The 18,775-nt window shown below is 44.0% G+C and overlaps 1 protein-coding gene across 1 annotated transcript in view; it reads left to right on the top strand.

Annotated features, from left to right (window-relative positions):
• Positions 1–18,775, top strand: part of LOC144724284 (collagen alpha-1(XI) chain-like) — a 165,860-nt gene that overhangs the window by 129,870 nt on the left and 17,215 nt on the right. Inside the window, exons 52-61 of the mRNA XM_078603271.1 lie at positions 281–334; positions 776–829; positions 2,495–2,548; positions 4,575–4,682; positions 7,429–7,482; positions 7,928–7,981; positions 10,472–10,579; positions 15,126–15,179; positions 15,989–16,024; positions 16,214–16,267. Coding sequence (XP_078459397.1) covers positions 281–334; positions 776–829; positions 2,495–2,548; positions 4,575–4,682; positions 7,429–7,482; positions 7,928–7,981; positions 10,472–10,579; positions 15,126–15,179; positions 15,989–16,024; positions 16,214–16,267 — 630 coding nt within the window. The remainder of the gene's footprint in view (positions 1–280; positions 335–775; positions 830–2,494; positions 2,549–4,574; positions 4,683–7,428; positions 7,483–7,927; positions 7,982–10,471; positions 10,580–15,125; positions 15,180–15,988; positions 16,025–16,213; positions 16,268–18,775) is intronic.

Below are 18,775 nucleotides of genomic sequence, written 5' to 3'. Positions count from 1 at the left end.
AACCTCACCACACGCAACCTGCCTGCCTCTGAGTTGACAACCTGCCTCCCGCGCCAAGAGATGGAATCAAACCGGCGACCTCTGGACTGCAAGTCCAGCGTGCAAATCATTTCTCGCCTCCGATTAGCACGGTTGGCTACGGTGCGAAAGAAGTTTAACATACATACACACACATACACCACGTAAACACATCTTCCCTGCCTCCACAACCCCCTTCAGAATGGTCCGACCCCCTCGCGTTGAGCTGAGGACCCTCAACCACTGATTGTGTTTGTTCCAGGGCCAGGACGGATCTCCCGGTGACAAAGGTGAAGACGGGGAAGCTGGGACAGCTGTGAGTTCTCAACGTCGATGACGCATGCCCCGTCCACACTATTCAACTCTTAGGAATTCATTACGAGTGTCTGTGTACGTGTGTGTGTAGGGAGCGGTAGTGTAGCGGTTAGCGCTACGCTGCGCTACATACCTGGCGACCCCAGTTAGATTCCCGCTCACGGCACAACACCAGTCACAAATAACTGAACCGGTCCTGGGCTCCCCCATGGTCGACTCAGCCTCAAATGAGTACGGTGCGGTGTGTAAACATCGCCACTAGAGAGACGAAGGCGGCCGGGCGTGGCGTTGGCCACCCACCCCCTCATGTACCGTTACGGCCTTCAATGGTGCTCGCTAACAGCACTTGCCCCAACAGTCTGTTCAAGGCTATGCGGGGGATCTCTGTCTTTGTCTTTGTGTGTGTACGTACGTTTGTTTACTGAGTGATGTATTTGGCCAGGGATCGCCTGGACCAGTTGGTGAAGTTGGACCCCCAGGACCACCAGGAAAGAGGGTAAGTGCCAATCATCATCATCCTCGTCATCATATCTTACGAGATACCTAGCACAAGGATAACACAGCTCCCAATGGCAACCACCTCGATATTTCACGCATAATATCTTCATCTTCGTGAAAATATTTAAACTGCATTCTGAGATGCGCTGTTACATAATGGGCGCGGCATAGAGTATTATGGTGTAATTATTAGTATCTGGTGGATTAAATATGACACGTTTGGGATTCACAATGCTTCTAAGGTATAGTTCAATCTCAAGGCAATGCACAATAGGGTCAGCACGTCAGTGTGTGGTAGGGAAGTGAGTGGTGATTAGGAAAGGAAAATATATAGCAGCGTTGTAATGCTGCGTGATATAAATCGGACAGATTATGATGTTTTACGATTTTTTTACGTTTTTTCATTTTATGACACCACTACATTTTAAGGCTGTGTTTAAGTATCATGCATGTTTATTACCAAACCTCCGGTAAGTAAGACCTTAACTGCATATTGTTAGGGGAATATGATAATTGAATATGTATATATTTTTTAAGTGTGGAACGTTGGAACGTCGGAATATGTCATGGTTTTCTCGACATCGGGACAATCTTACTGACGTCGGAGGGGCGGGGTGGGAAACTAAATCCCTAAAGCTGCACGCGTGCAGAAGGGACCTATTTAATAATGCCCCAATTTACACCGCCAAGATCCACATAAAGCCCACCAGTTGCCACTGGGAGTACCGTTCTCCCTGCAGCCTTAGCTTTTTTCTCGCCATACGATACCGTTCATTAGCATTCAACAACGGGCGAATCACCACACGGAGCCAGTCTGAATGGGGCTGGCACTTTTGAGCACCGCAGCTGCCAAAAAACTGCGCCGCGGTCCACCTTCGTGGGGCATCGTTTTTGTTTTGTTTGCGAAGCAGGGCCCATCGCATGCTGGCATCAGAGAAATAATTCCACAGTTGTAAGTTAAATGACAATGGTTTGCGCCCTTTGTCGATCCATTGCCGGATGAAGACCAAGCCACCCCCCCCCCCCAGTGTGGCTTGGTGAGCCGATGGTGGTGAAGGGGATAGTACCAGCTTGGATGTCACTCACCACTGATGTCATGATGTTCGTAACGTTCGTCACGGGCGGGAAATGAACTGGGGTCATTGGGTTCATAGCACGGGACATAGCACGAGGGGAGAACTGCATGCACATGCATTGCCTTGTTGTTATTACGCAACTGACAAAAACGGAGACTTTGAACGTTCTCGGAAAATGTACATGTTTCCCAGGAAAGTAGAATTAAAATGAGGGTGATCCTGATTAAACCACCACAGGTGGCAATTCTACAATGTAACCAGCCACAGTGCCACCACAACCTCCATTTATTATTTAAAACAACATTATATAACGTTACAATGTTAAATACCATGAAAAAGAAGATCCCTTTCTCGCACAAACATATTGTTTCTCTCGCATTAGCATATTTACATCTCATCATTGTTTGACCTTGCCCGTCATTGTTTGACCTTGCCCAATAAAAGCATTCCAACGAAACACAAATGCAGTGAAATACACAGTTGCAGCATTCTGTTTGTTGACCTGTGATCGAACCGACTCGTCGCTCCGTGGCTGTTGTATTACCCATGCCACGTTGTATAGCGACGATGTCACTTGATCGCTTCAGGGGCAAGCTGGACAACGAGGACCGGAAGGAAGACAGGGAGAGAAGGGAGCAAAGGTAATGACCCGCCTTCACTCCGTGATTGAGGAGATTAAGCCATTTTCATCTCGAATTGTATACTACTGTGTATTATAAAGACCAAACGGATTTATTTAGTTTTCTTAATTTTTCTCTCTGATGGTAATTTTCGTGTTATGTGTATTTTTTTCTTGTTATTTTTGTATCAATATATATAGTTTTGATTTGTTAAGTAGTACGGTTTTGTTTTTGTAACATCTGTTTAAGGGACTGGCTCATTGATGTGCAGCATTGTGGGATGCAAATACATGAATGATGCTATGTAACATTTAATTATCATTATATTCATCACCATCATCGTCGGCCATGGTCTATCCACTGCTGGATGGAGGCCTCTCCGCACCGTTGTCGTGTTTCACGATCCATCTCACTCCTGAACTCGATCTGCTCCTGTTGCTCCATCTCCACAGGGTTACTCTCAAATGTGTTCTTTGGCCGCCATGATATCACCTTGTCCATGGGTCAATGTGCATTGCATTCCGACTCCATATTTACATGCATTGTTGTTGTTGTTGTCCTGGCCAAGCCCATTCACTGCTTTTAAAGTCGATATCTCTGATTTGTGTTTTGTTTCCTCATCCACGCGCTCCTCCTCCCGTCTCTCATTGTAAATTCCGAGCAGCTGTTTTGTTCACATTCGTCACCGAGTTCGCATTTCCGATCCATACGTCCTGTCTGGCAACGTGAACGTAACCTCTTCAGGCACATTGGCATGCCGCTTGTCATTGATAAAATCGGCTTTTCGAAAGCACTCTGTCCTGCTGTCATCCGCATCTTTATTCAATCGTCATTTTCACCCCGATGTGTTTTAAATTTTAGGCTGGGTTCACATGGGGTCCCTTAAACCGCGTGCCATGATACATGGTGGCCGACTTTCAAACTCAATTAAGTGATGACATAGGAGGTGCCACATCAGCGTGATTAAATGCCGCTGGGGAACAGTGGTAAGTGATTATTGAGCAAAGTGAGGGCATTTCCTTGGCTAGATCACGAAACAAGGCCCGATGTCAGGGACATAAGATGGAAAAAGCAATTCCTGAGGCATGTCGAACCTGAAGTTCCTTTCAAATGTGCTCTTTGGGTCTGGGGTGGGTGGGATTAGCTGGAGTTTGAAGCCTGGGCCTGGTAAGTTTATAATAATAATAAAAATGAATTTTTTGTTCGAGTGAAATTTCTAATATGTGAGTGAGAACTATGCATTTAAAAGTAATTTGTAATGATAGCTTGGCCCTATCGTACGTATTTATATTATGTTGTGGCTGTATAAATGTTTGTGTTACGTGGAGTGCATGTGTCGCTTAAACTTTCACCTTAAAGAGGCCTAAACTATGCCCACATTATCACTAACATCTAAAAATCCTCTGAACACAGCCGAATGGTGCAACAATCTGTGAATTGTTAGCCACTTGGTCCGTGTAATGTCACTGACAAATCATGCAACCCAATGCCTCCCACTTGTCACGCGTTCTCGCTTTATCAGTAACACCTGTAGTTTGCTACATCCGACTGCACTGTTTTGGTTACAGCTCATCAACGGTCATTCTCATCTCCATTTACCACTTCCTGGGACCCACATAGGCACTTGCTGCATTCACCGATGCGGTGAATGCACGTGGCCCAGCCATTTTCAAGGTGGTCTTCTTTGATGGCCGATAAAATGAATGGTGGATTTGTCCGTTGACATACCTCCTTGTGTGTCATCACGTCCTTCGGGGGTATATACGTCGGTGTTTTGTGAAATGCGATCGTGTTAATAAATCCGAGTCTCCTACCATACTCAATGGTTGCATTCATTAGGACCAATCTCAGCAGTGGAGCATCCGAGCTATTGGCGCGTTGTTTATGCGACAAACGTTACTGGCAGTCGTTTGGTGGAGGGTTACGACACATTTATACTTACGCGATCTAACCAAAAAACCTTTATTATGAAAAAATGTTAATATATAAAAAAAAAATAAAGCCTTGTCTCTATTCGTCTTGGTGAATGCCATCTCCCTCTTTTAAGGGCGACCAAGGGATGGAAGGGCCAGCCGGAAAAACAGGCCCGGTCGGTGCCCAGGGGCTTCCGGGAAAACCTGGATCGGAGGGACTGCGCGGCATCCCAGGATCTGTGGTGAGTGACCACCGCGCTTGTGCCGACTATATGGGCCCTACTAGGGTTGCCACCTTTAAAAAAAAATTAATATGGACAGCGACCATATTATATGACGACCATGTTATGAAAAAAAAAGATATGGACAACACAAAAGCGTCAAAATGATGTTCCTGGCCAAACAGCTGTTTACAATAACGGAGTAAAAAAAGTTACAAAGTGATGTTTCGGATGGAAACTCAAAGCAAGGCAAGCACAACGTCAAGTTGCATCGCACGCATGCGCTGTTGGAGTAAAAATAATTCCAATTACCCAGGGAGAGCCTCGCCGAGTCTCAAGACTCCTGTCAGGAGGGGTCCCTGCTGCATTGGGTTGTTTGGCAAGTGCCGTTAATGAGCCTTTGGCTTCATGTGGGAAGTAGCCAGGACTACCCAGAGGAAAATCCCCTACAGATTCAAGGGGGTTCACACTCAAAGCGTAACACATATTCAAGAATCCATTGCTGTTCCATCGTCTCCTGGCCATCACGCAGACCAAACCTACAGCACCTGGTGTTCCCAGGAAGTCTCCCATCAAAGTGTAAACCAGGCATCAACCTGCTTAGCTTCCGAGGTCTGACGCACCTCCGATTAGCACGGTTGGCTACGTATGGCGCAAAAGAAGTTCAACATACGTACAAACAAAACTGATGCATTCACGTGGTACCACTTGACACGAGCGATATAAACGTTTATATTGGCGTGTCTCTTACCACTCTGGTATAAGTAAATTATTCTCAGGTTTTCCATCAAACACACACAAATCCCCATTCCCCGGTTATTAATATTTGCTTCTCCGCTTACCCTCCCCCCCCTTTACAGAGGACAATAGAGCACTTTCGCTGGCAGCAGAGGGCATGTGTAATGTTTGCACACACAGGGCATCGATCCCCTTGGAACCGATGCTCTTGAATCCAGAGATTGCACGTGCAGCATTTACATGCGGCCGATATCGAGCCAAAAGGAACAAATCAGGTTTACACGGAAAGGGTGGGAAATTGATTCTTTGGAATCCGATTAGGGCCCCTTAGACTATGCACGCGTGCACCCATTTGGCAAAGGGTCACAGGTCCCATCCATGGATCCTCAGGGCAGCTCTCCCAGTGCAAGCGCTGCAGCTCAACCCGAAGTGGAATGCAGCCCCACGTCTGTTTCCACGCTAAATTCAATTGAGATAATCGATGATCTGGAATGTCTGTTGGGCAACCCCCCTTCCCTTTCCCTCCCATCGATGCCATATCCATAGGTACTGTTCAGCCCTTTCATTTATCCACTGCTGGATGAAAAGGCCTCCCCATGTAGGGTTATATGATCCATACTTTATCTGGATTGTAAACGCGGGTTTGGTTAAGGTGGGGACTATAGACGTTAGATCATGGTACAGTACAACAATGTATTTTGCTGCGCTAATTGCTATATTCGAGGGTAGAATATGTTCACCCCACTACAAGTGCTGCATTTAGGAGTGAGCAAACGATCGCTCATGTTTTGATGTCAAATCAAATTAGACACTCCATCTCAATTGACACTGACAATGTACAGTTATGTATGCGATGCGTACAGCTGTCTTGTTGCTAGGTTTTACAATAATACATAGGATGAATAACGTCGCTTGATGAACACCTTCATTCATGGACGTTGAGTGAGATATACATTGGGTTTTTTTTTCCGAAGAACATATATATATTTGTATCTGTGCTACATTCGTTTGAATTTTAAAATAATCAATTGGAAACTCAGTCAGCGAGACAAATGCACACAAAATTGAAATAGACAACACTGCCAGAGGTTCTGCCATCCAAGAACTGAGATAATTGCTGCAATAACTAGAGTTTACAAGGACCAAAACAGACAGTGCCACGTCACATAGACTTGTTACTGAGGTATAGGCAGTTACGCAGAAAGGTCAGATACATGAACAAAAATAAAATAATTTAAACGGACATAAAATAGTAAATAAACTGAGAATAGGTTTTCCACTTTTTTCTGGCAACAAACAGGTGTTAAGATGTTAAAACACCAAACTGAAACCTTTTACAAGGAATGATGTCTGCATTAACCACAATACTTGTGGTCAGAATGCAAACAAAGAACATACTCCGATAATATATGCATTGTATTTTAAACTGATTGGTCCACACCAGAAACAGTTTTCTTTAGTCTCAAAACGGTGCTAGACCAGAGGACGCCAGCACCGTTTTGAGACTAAAGAAAGCTGAGAACAATCAGAATATTTACACTGGAAGAGGAATCCGATGAGCTATGAAGCTCTTTTTTCACAGATGTCCAGAAAAGGTAAGCAAGTCGCTAGCAAAAAATCTAAATCTAAAATATTAATTACGTATCGAAGTACACATTTCTCAAGTACTTAATTCCTGCCGATTTGTCAACACCAAATGCAAGCTTGGGCAAGGCAGCAAAACAACAACACCAGTCCCAGACCAAACCAAGACAACAACAAAGTCCATCGATGAGATTGCACTTTAAATTGAACGATTTATAAATGGGTCAGGTTCATAGTTACGGATCAGATTTGCGAATGTGGCTGCCGTATCCGGCACACGTCTGCTGCTGAAGGATATTTTTCCAAGGGAGACTTACAAGGTTAAGGGAGGAAACAAGGTCGCTCCAAAATGTTGGTGCTGCAGCGGGCACACGGCTCTGTCACGTATTCCAATTCTTGTTCTCAGGATAGTTGAAATGAACCCGTGTTTCTATCTCACCCCCAGGGTGATCAAGGTATGCCAGGATCTCCTGGGGAGGTTGGCCCTCCTGGACCCATGGTAAGTCCACTAGTTACTTTCACTGGGACTAATTAGGACCAACTTTGCCTTGGCGATATTTTTATATATACACTTTGCATGACGTTAGACTGTAAGGGCAATGACATAAATGTTTAAAGATGTATATTTTGTCATATAAATGTGCATGCACTCTGAAAGATACTTCAAACTATTACCAACACACCTGTTTTGGAAGTATATAAAACAACCCACTATAACAATATATTAAATGTATATTTTTATAATACCATTTTCATATTATATATAGACGTGTGTGCGGTTTCTTAAGAACAACACAGTGGATTAAATGGCAGCATTCAGGGACACCTGAGACATGGTCGTGGATAATTGTTCAACTTAAAATGTGTGATTATTACGAACGACGGATATTATGCAAATTAATTTGTGGAACAAAAATATTCAGCTAATCTGTTTCTCGCTTTAGGGACCTCCGGGTTTGCCTGGGTTGAAGGGAGATCCTGGTCCGAAAGGAGACAAGGTAGGCTTCATCTGAAATACAAAACTATTACTCATTGAACATTTGCCCAAACGTTGATTGTATCTCATTTTCATAATGGTAGGGGGCAGGTGATTCAGAACATCAATTCGGTCATCAAAGTAACTGTAGAGTACGCAAATGTACTGGGGTTGAAGCCATCTCAGTGCATTACATTTCCAACATCAAATATTCAAAGAGGACACGCAAAGCACCGCAGGGCTGCAGGGTGAAATGCAAGCGCTTGTGAGTTTCCTAGCCTCCAGCAAGCATGCAATCTGGACCCATCTTCTATCAAACTCACCCATTTATCTAAATAATAAAATATACACACACAATAAACCAATGAAAGCTCAAACTCATCGCGATCCACATCCTGGAGCCCTGCACGGCCACATGTTCCGTGCGTGAGCTCTGCCAACGCAGGAGGGGAGGAGGAGGAGGGGGGAGAGGGGTGGGGGGCAGCAGTTGCAGGGGTTGATTGGTTGGCTGTGTTTAACCACCTGCCACATTTGGCTTCCCTTTGCCCTTGTGCGCCCTTTTTGGGAGTTGGCACGCGCGCAGACGAACGCGACGTTGCGTCTGAAGAGGTGGCCTCTCGCCGGTGAATTGGATTTCAGGTCAATGCTGCCGTTCCATTAACTGCTACGAGAAACTTTGGGGACACTTATGGGCGCTTGCTGCAGCGTGAGATGGCAGTAACAGTGCAGCCCTGCTCTTTTTTGCTGCACAGCTGCTGGCGGAAAGGCCCAGGGAGCCCAAGGGCGCCCCTCTAAGAGGGCATTTTGGCCTACTCTTTCACACTGGTCGGATATTTTTTGTAGAGGTGGGAGTATCCACACTTAGAATCCAATCACACGCGACCTCCTGTTTGACCAACTGTGGTGAGTGGACAGGGTGGGAGCATTTAACCCCACATGTTGACCTCAAAGGCAGTACTGCCACCTCAAATACAAACTCTTAAGATTCTGGATTCGAATCCAGGCAATCACCTGTGAGTCAACGAGGCCGTTCAGTATAGTTAGTTCAGAATCAGAATCTATATTTTTCCTGGAGGAATCAGATGAGCTATGAAGATATTTTTTCACAGATGTCCAGTCGGGGCGGGTTAGCAAATTGTCATTCTCTGTCTGGCCACCAATGGCTGCTGTGAAGAAAAAAAAAACCCATCAGATTAAATGTTCGGATAAACAGCGGCTCTGGGTTATTAGAAAAAAAAACGTTTGACTATCATGTAAAGAGAAATGTTCTCGTATGCAGAACAGGTGGGGAAGTGCTGCTCCCTACCGTGTGGAACAGATGTGATTGGAAGGGATCTCCATATCCACGGGGGCCGTTCACTTACGCAGAATGGTTACACCGGTCGGCGCGATTTCCGAATGGATTTGTCATCCCATGACGTGACGTGACAAATTTCGGTGAAAATTACCAAAATGCATAGACATATATTGAATATGGACGTCAAGGGCACGGTGCTCACTCGCACTTTGCTTTATCCGCGGCGTAACGGTGTAACAGCCGTGTCACTTTTAAAGCTACCGAATGCTTCATTTGTCAGTTCCGCATGCTGGTTGCACTTCTTGGATATTCATTGTTTTGTATTACGCTTAAATACAAGGGTTTTATTTTACCGTCGTGATGGCAGAACGTATTTACGCTAAATCCTCAGAAATGAAATATAACACCGTGTAATCCTGAGAAATGTAACACTTTTTTGCTCGAGGTGTTAGTCGTAAAAATCTCTAGGAAGCTACCGATTTCCCACTGCAATTCAAATCCACGGGAGAATTTGTTTTTGTATCACCCCTTAAATATGAGTAAAGGTGCAGCCCTGCAATTGCTTGCTCACACCACTGCTGGCAGAAGCGACCTCCACACGAGGGAGCTCTCAAGAGCCCTATCCAGAGGGCATTTTGGCCTCCTCTATAACACAGAGGACGCTCAAGCTAAACATTTCGGAAGGATTACCCACACTTTACCCCACCACACGCATCATGCCGAACGACTAAATGCGGTCCTCATATCGTATTTACGCTGCTGGGTGGACAAAAGAGGGCGGAATGGGGGGGGGGTTAAAGAAATGTAGACCTTTGGTTCAACTGCTGCTTAGATTGTATCTATACTTGTGAATGTAGTTTCATATTTATGCCTCAGTGCTCTGAAATAATTCAACATGAAAGGCGTATTGTCAAATAGAGGTTATTATTATTGCTGCGTCGGGAGATGGAACCGAACTAGCAATCTCTGGATTGCAAGTCCTTGCAAATATAAATAAAACATCCGTGCAAATGTACCTTTTTTGCATTAATTAAATACACCATGGAACATAAACTGATTGATGTATAGACGTGTATATATATGCATTTACTAAATGAATAACTTTCATGTGTAAATACACATGGACTGCTTTCATATGTAAACTAAATAGAAATCTCTTTTTTTTTTGTATCGCGGGCATTGCAATATCGCTGTGGCTGTCCCGTCTGTCTGCAGGGCCACCCGGGCCTCATTGGCCTGATCGGGCCTCCCGGAGAGCAGGGAGAAAAGGGGGACCGTGGCCTCCCAGGTCCCTCGGGATCCTTCGGGCCAAAGGGTGACCAAGTACGGATTCTCACAAGATATTTGAATTCATTGCCTATATTTACACAATGTTTCTGTCTCAACTCCATGTGGCTATGCTGTCTGTTGCGTTGATTCTAGCTGTGCAGAAGTTTGGGCGTTAGTTTCTCTTATTGCGTGGATTTTCGCTGGGCACTCTAGGTTCCCCCTCCCCCATACGTGAATCACTTATTCGTGGAATTAGGTTTGAGGATTTACGATTTTCATTAACAGGATGCTTAAATGGCTCAGCAGCTCAGTGTGCCTAACGACAACATCTCATCTCAACTATTCCACTTCTCCTGCTGTAGTCTAATCCAAGAGAACACCCAGTGGCAGCTGTCCCTGTGCGGCAAAGACGAACGAAGCACTGGCCTGCAAGTGGATGTTAGCCTGCGTGTACGTGGCATTTCTTCCCCCCCCCATCCCCCCCCCCCCCCCGGGTCAAATAATTTGCGAGCGATTCATCGAATTTTGCAAAGTTGGACCGTCATGCCGGCACACGTAGCCTTCTCTCTTTCGGATGACATCACAGGGTCTTGAATAAGGCACTGTGAAGCGAAGGGTGTGTGTCTATGTGCACTGAGTATAAAATAAAAATAAAGTACCACTTTGTGAGGAGGTCAATGGATAACAGTGGTTGTCTATTAGACATTTGTGAAACTACTGGACGTCTGTGAAAATGCGCCGTATGGCTCATCGGATTCCTCCAGTATAAATAAATCTTCTGTTTCTAATCATCTAAACCCCTGCCATAGTAGGATGTTTCTTTGCCACTGGCTCTGCAGGGCTATAAACAAAAGATGAGCATCGATGACTCAATGCTCATTACAGCAGGAACTCACTTTGACTTTGTATTTAAGGCCTTCTTACAATATAACCTGGGTAACAAATCTTACTCATCAGTGGGTGGTTATGGATAAGATTGGTTCTGAGACGACACAAGTGATTTTTTTCATCACGCATTTATGAGACACCAGACTTAAAATATGACGCATTTAATTGTGCGTGATCCTATTTTTTCTTAGAAATAATACCAAGATAAATCATATATATTAAGTGGTGTCTTGACTTAAGAACGTGTCTTATTAATTTTTACAATGAGTGCCGCCTTGTGTGATTTGCAAATTAATTTTCCCAAAAGGCCATTACTGCAATTCGAGTACTTGGAGACATTTCAGGTTTGAAGGCATCATCTTCCACACGGTGCAGGGAGGACCTCACTCCAATGTCGACTCGCTGTCGCAAATTACCCTAAACAACTGCACTGTTAAATATCTACATTTGTGTCAGTTTGTGCAAATCTGAAGCCTTTTCTCCGGGGCAACGATTTGTTCATGGCAAACATTTTGTGAAAACGTTTCCATTGTATGTGTACGTATGTTGAATTTCTTTCATACCGTACACAGCCAACCATGCTAAATGGAGGTGCGGGGGAAGGACAACAAACTAAACACAAAAAGCGTTCTAATGAGTTCTCAACCTAGATTTCAAATTTGCATAGCTTCAGTGGCTTCCTAATATCGGGAGGAAGAGCATTCCAGACGACGACAGCAGCGCATCTGAAAGTGCCACGCGATGTGGTGACCGTCCTTGTTCGATGGCCAGCCAAAAGCTGCTGCGAGGAAGACCGGAGTTTGTATGATGGTTTTTGCTCAATGACCAAGGCACCCGGAATGTTCTCCATCTTGTTGGACCTCAGGAAGTAAGCAGACTTGAGCCCGGTTCGTGCCAGCATAGTGCTTGGATGGGTGCCCACCGTGCACATAAGGCCGGTGTAGTAGGCGTTCTCTGGGGCATTAAGAGAACACCTGAAGACGGAAGCTTGTGTTGCCTCCGAAACGTCGTGATTTTTATTTTATTTTTATTTTACTTTTATTTATTACAATTTTTTACCTACGTGACTTTACCCAAAAAACCTAAGAATATGAATCCTTGCAGTCACGAAAGCTTCAAATCTAGAATTAAGAGAACAACACAGCAAAGTCCATACTCACCCGTCCCTCCCATCCCCCCCCCCCCTATATTCATCAACCGACCAGCGAGGTAAATTCTAGTCGAGTACCCCTGACTGCATGTACGGCCTGGGGCGGCCACTCATCCAGCAGCGGAGTGACGAATGGGCCGCGCGTGTGCGTGCTCGCATTTTACGTGACAGTCTGAAATGCGATAGTGGCGGCGGAGCACTTAGCGCACTGCACTGCCAACCCAGTGGCTCCTCCAGTTGGAATTGCCGGCCTCAAGCTGAACGTCAGCAGAGAGTGATACCTGAACCAGTCTTCCCTCCCCCCTCCCCAGCGTTTCCCTCGTTCACCAAGCCGCTCTAACCAGCACGGCAAAGTATCGTTGTTGATAAAGTGCTGTTAAATTAAAAATAAAAAGAAGATGTAATCGGAATTGGGTCACTGAGCGTTAAAGTTAATGTCGTATCAAGTGTGGCAATGGCAGGAGATAAGATCAGTGTCGCATTTACGTCAGTAATTGCATATTGCCTTTTTAAATGTTATTTATGCTGATGGGCATAAAAGACCCCCCACTCACTCTGATAAATTGTCCAGCAGAGACCTTAATTACATCTCCCAGGTTCTCTCTTCCCAGCACATTATTAAATGTCACTGTTAGTTAAGGGAATTCTGCTGTGTACCAGTTTGAAGGGCAAAAGATAAACACGGCACTTTGCACGACTGAATCTGGAGTAAAATAAAAACATTATTCGGTGATGCCGCATTGGACACATGGTACACAAGTACACACAACAACAACAACAACAAAATGTAACACATTCTTCAGTAACAATGCGGCTTTAAGAAGAAAACAATTGTATAAAAGGCAACATTTCTGGCCATGACCCTTGTTCAGAACACATCAAATATTTTTTTTAATGTGTTGAGTTATTTTGAAAATGGAATAGTTACTCTTCGTTGGCCATATGAAAACATAGTGATCAGCATCATCATAACAGGAACACAAATATCTAAGAGTACTTTATATAGTTTCTATAAGGCTTTGTCCTCCATCCTCCCGTACCACCTCCACTCCTGCGTCACGTTGTGTTTTAATTGTGAAAGATCAAGTTAGCGGATTGCCAAGCGTAAAAGGTGAAGGTGTGGCCCTACAATTGCTTCCTCGTGCCACCAACTAGCACAGTGGGACAGGTGAGGCCCATTTTGCTAGTTAGCTCTTTTTCAGAAGCGACCTGGCCACATAACTCAACGAAGTGGCTTATCACGTGGAAATTCAAAGCAGCCAAATACTGATAATTGTTTTTTACCCTTGTATCTGGCAACAAAACTGACACCTTTTTTACGAGGAGTCATGTTTGCATAGACCACAATACCTGCAGTCATAATGCAAACAAAAAACATAACTCTGATAATGTATGCACTGTCCTTGAAGTTGATTGGTCCACACCCGAGACAGCTTTCCTTAGAGCCTAGTCTCACATGTGAGACTAGAGTTATGTTTTTTGTTTGCATTATGACTGCAGGTATTGTGGTCTATGCCAACATGACTCCTCGTAAAAAAGGTGTCAGTTTTGTTGCCAGATAAAAGGGTAAAAAAAACAATTATCATCTTTTTTACTGGCAAATGAGGTTCCAATGGCAGCCAAATACTCTTTGGTTCTTTCGGAAAAATCACGTGGGTATAAAATAAATCACGACGTTTCGGGTGCAACACAAGCGTCCGTCATCAGGTGGGAACGCATGGTCTGCTGCTGAGGCAGACTGTTTGTAAAAGGTTTGAAATGGGTGTAGCCCAAGGGTCATAAAGAAGTGGCCGGTGCTAGTGATGTTAATGTGATAAATTAGCGTTGCAACTGTAAGATAGCAGGAGAGCGGCCTCCTCGACGAGGGCACGGAAGTGGCTATGTTAATGTGAGAGATTAGCCAAATACTATGAACGCACGTTTCTAAATGTGCAGGGAAAAACTGAAGGACACAATATAAAAAGAACGCGACTACAGGGAGAGCATGCAAACTCCAAATATACAGGCGTCAGGGTCAGGATCGAACCCACAACCTCCTGTATACCAGGCGAGGTAGTTAACATCTCGCCACTGTGGCGCCCCCAAATCTTGTATTGAGTGGCCAGACCGTGACCTGTCGATCAACTAACTGCTGGGTGGACAGAGTCAGTGTTTTGGGCGGGTGTAACACATTCCTGTGGAGGGAGCTGGTAGGAACGTTGGGTTGCTCGGTCAATGGCCAGGGTCAACGGCGGCGTGGTGTATTCCGAAAATATGGCCGACTGTGAGGGCGGGCACAAGCCGGCGTGAGTAGGTTAAACGTTGAGTTTTATAAGGATACACGACGGACGGACGGACACAATAATCCCCTGTGGGCTGGTGGAACCAGCTGGTTCCTATCAGTATAACAGTGTAGTGATATAAGAATATTGTACCATTGTTTCCACTGCCATGCCTGGAGATCGAACAAAGCCAACTGGCAGCCTCCAGGTTGCAAGTCTGGTGTGCTATCTAGGCAATGTCCCTGGGAGGTGTAAAAAAAAAAAAACCTATGAATAACGTTTGCTCTTTTTTTTCCAACAGGGCATCACTGGGCCGTCTGGCCCTTATGGACCAGCTGGTCCTCCTGGTCTCCCAGTGAGTTGCATAACCTTTAATTGCATCATTTATTGTTTTCATCTTGACAAAATAATAATAATCATTAAGAGTTAAATCACTGCACATTTAAAACGTTCACGTTTCCACCTGCGTAAATAACTGAAATGACCTCGATTGCATTTTAAAATGTCACCATATCTAATTGCGAGCTCATCAGACAATCTGGGATTATGGTTACGTAATGTTTAATTGCAGAGTTTTGTAAATGTATTAAGTGAACGTGCATGACAAGCAGGGATAAAGCATGTAATTTAAGATGGACAACATTTATATGAACGCCTTCTTTGTATATTAATTACGTGTTCACAATGTTTGATTTGATACCGAAGGCAGGCTTTTATACAACATCATTATGAACCTTTAACATTCTTTGTTCCATTTAATCGCAAAGTATGACATCACGGCAAATGATGTCGTACTATGTCACATCCGTGTTATTTTCCACCAAAGGTGGTGTCACATTGCATTGGTTAAGGTCACTTTTATTCACATCACATCACACAAATTATCTGAAAATCTGAAACAAAGTCCGAAAGTGTCCTTAAAAATTTTACAATTCGAAAATCAAATGATTGTTAAATAAATTAATCTACAATAATTATAATATATATTCAGATGTATTATGCATATTTGTCGCCTTCTAATTTACATAATGAGTCGTGGATAATGCTAAGACAATACTCACAGAAATGTGTATTAAGTGTTGAGCAAAGTGTGCATGTTGCACAGTGTGAGTGATAAAATGTGATGGCAAGCGCTAACCACCACTCGACTACTTCTCCACACAGGGTCCCCAAGGCCCCAAGGGATCAAAAGGTTCCATGGTAATTGCTCATTTTGCCAATAAAGCACTGCAATTGACGAGCTTGTTTTTATTTACACAAGCCTGCTGCTGTCGGTTGGAAAGCTTGACTTGCGTTAATGGAATTTCTTTCTTATTGGCGATGCCCCTTGTGAGATTGTGCGTGCGTGTGTGTGCATCTCTCTCTCTCTCTGTGTCTCTGTCATGACAGGGCCCTGGAGGACCCAAGGGAGATATGGGACCCCCAGGCACCCCTGGCCCTCCTGTAAGTGCACTGTACCCAGCCACCCACCCACCCACCAAGCCACCCAGCCAGCCACCCACCCACCCAGCCACCCAGCTAGCCACCCAGCCAGCCAGCCACCCACCCACCCAGCCACCCACCCAGCTAGCCACCCAGCCAGCCAGCCAGCCACCTACCCAGCCACCGACCCAGCTAGCCACCCACCCACCCAGCCACCCACCCACCCAGCCAGTCACCCACCCAGCCATCAACCCACCCATCCACCCCAAATTCTATAAAATCACATCCCTATCACAAGTGGTGCATTTATCCGAATCAAATCTGGGAAGTCAGATTTGATACAATTATAATTGGCGAATTTAAAGCTTTAAAGCTTTTATACATGACACCTTAATGTTGTTAACTTAAAACAGAAATGTGGCCAGAGCATTACGTGGCCTCACCCGAAATGTTTATTTCAGTACAAGTAGGACGCCAGACAAATAATACCGTTTCATTTTGCCTGCATCTCTGTGATAGAATAACAATCCGTCACAGAGCTCTTTCTCACCTGGCTATAAGAAGGGCGATGCAAGGAGCTGAACTCCGTTGGGAACACAACTGCCATGCAATAGATGCCCTCACTCATGCCCTGTCTCCTTAATGTCCACCAATCACCATATATATGGAGAGAAAGAGAGACGGGAAAAGAAGAGGTGAAGGATGTAAGACAGATTGTATAAAAGGTGATATTGCACAGAAGCTATTAAAATCGAAACAAATTTAAACAACTTTATTGTAGATAAGCAATTCGTACAAAACTTAGACTTAAACATTTAGAGTGGGAATTCATATGTTGAGCAGCTTATTTTTCCCACTGCTTTTTTAATCGGAGGGGACACTTTCAATAATTTTTTTTATTTTTTTGGTGTTGAACGTTTAAGATGGTATCGCTGATAGAGAAATTATGGTACCACCTTTTCTAACTTGTACACAGCTCTTGGCCTTTTCATACCTAGACAATGATGCTGACAGTTTGGTTGGATTGCCATTATTTTTGTGCATCTGTGGCTACAGTTTGGATGTGCGCCTGTGAAATTTTTTCATTGACATTTCACAATCATAGCTTGGACGGAGCGGTGACACCGCGGTTAGCGGATTGCACTGTGAACCCAGCAAACCCGTGTTTGATTCCTGGCCACAACTAACATCAGCGGTGAGAGATATCTACATCAATCCTGGCTGGGTCTCGACTCACCCTTTCAGTAACCTGCGATGACCAGCATGGTGAAATTAGGTCAAATAACCCATGACCATCCAGCACAACTAGTATTCAATATATAAACAAATTTAGTGATCATGATCGGATATAAGCAATACGTACAAAGCAGAAACATATAAAGTGGTAATTTGTATGTATAATTGATATATTTTAACTGCTGACCAATCAGTCGCGGCTTGACAAAGCGCTGTAATTTCTCTCATGTGGCCACATAGCTTCGTGATTAACACACTCACTTGCAAGGATAATTATTCTATATCTATTGCTTTGCTGGTGAAAATTACGGGTGCTTTTAGAATATTTTACATATATAACGTGAAGTTAACTTTAAATATTGAAAGACTCTCTCTGGAGTATCACCAATTTTCAAAAAGGAAGGCTGGCGTGTACCGGAGTTCATGGCTCATTTATTAAATCAAACATTTCCTGGCGGCAAAATTATTTTAAAATAATAAAATGCCCCTTCCTTTTGCATGGATAATTAGGTCTCTCTCGCTTTAAAAGTTAACCTCCCTCCTCCAACTAAATAATAAATGGAATTACGCATAGTTCATTAAGCTGATAAAGCTTTCATTTCCCAACTTTGAGCTTTGTAAGAAAAATGTATTGCTCAAATTGTCGAATAAATGAAGCCTTAAATATCACCAATATTACGTGGAAGCATGTAAAACATAGACGTGCAAATCGAGGTCCATTCCATCGGATAATATGAGAATTAGCATCAGTTTACTTTTTTCTCTCCATATATTTAGCACTATGCTGCTCTAGGTCATTTTCGCAGTTCAGCCACAGATGTGGAAATTCTATAATGCATGGATATGCACCACACAAATGGAGTGTCTGGCGAGAGCAAATCAAATGCATGAGGATGGATTTTTTTTTCGCTTCGCTTTTAGCCAAACTGAAAAATGTTGAAAAGTTGAAAACTTTTTTTTCCATATTTGTTTTAAACCGAAGCAATCACGTTTACAGTGCATATTTCACCCCGTGCATTAATGCTCCCACCTCCTTCTAACTGGGCCAATGAAGTCGGCTTTCTGTAATCTGGCAGCATCGATGCACTCCATCCACATCATTTGAAAGGAATACATTTTACGCTGCAGCGTTGGAGCTGGCACGTAATATACTATTTTTGCAAGATGTATATATTATGGATGTTGAATATCCACGTCGTAGTCGATATAATAAGTGGTAAAAGTGCAGCGCTTCAATGTCTTTGTTTTGTCACTGCTAGCGGAAGGACATCCACTAGCGGGAGTTGTAGAGAG

Source organism: Lampetra planeri, chromosome 20 (assembly GCF_965212315.1).
Source record: "Lampetra planeri chromosome 20, kcLamPlan1.2.h2, whole genome shotgun sequence".
Lineage (NCBI taxonomy): Eukaryota > Metazoa > Chordata > Hyperoartia > Petromyzontiformes > Petromyzontidae > Lampetra > Lampetra planeri.
This window is presented reverse-complemented; position numbering and strand designations above follow the sequence as displayed.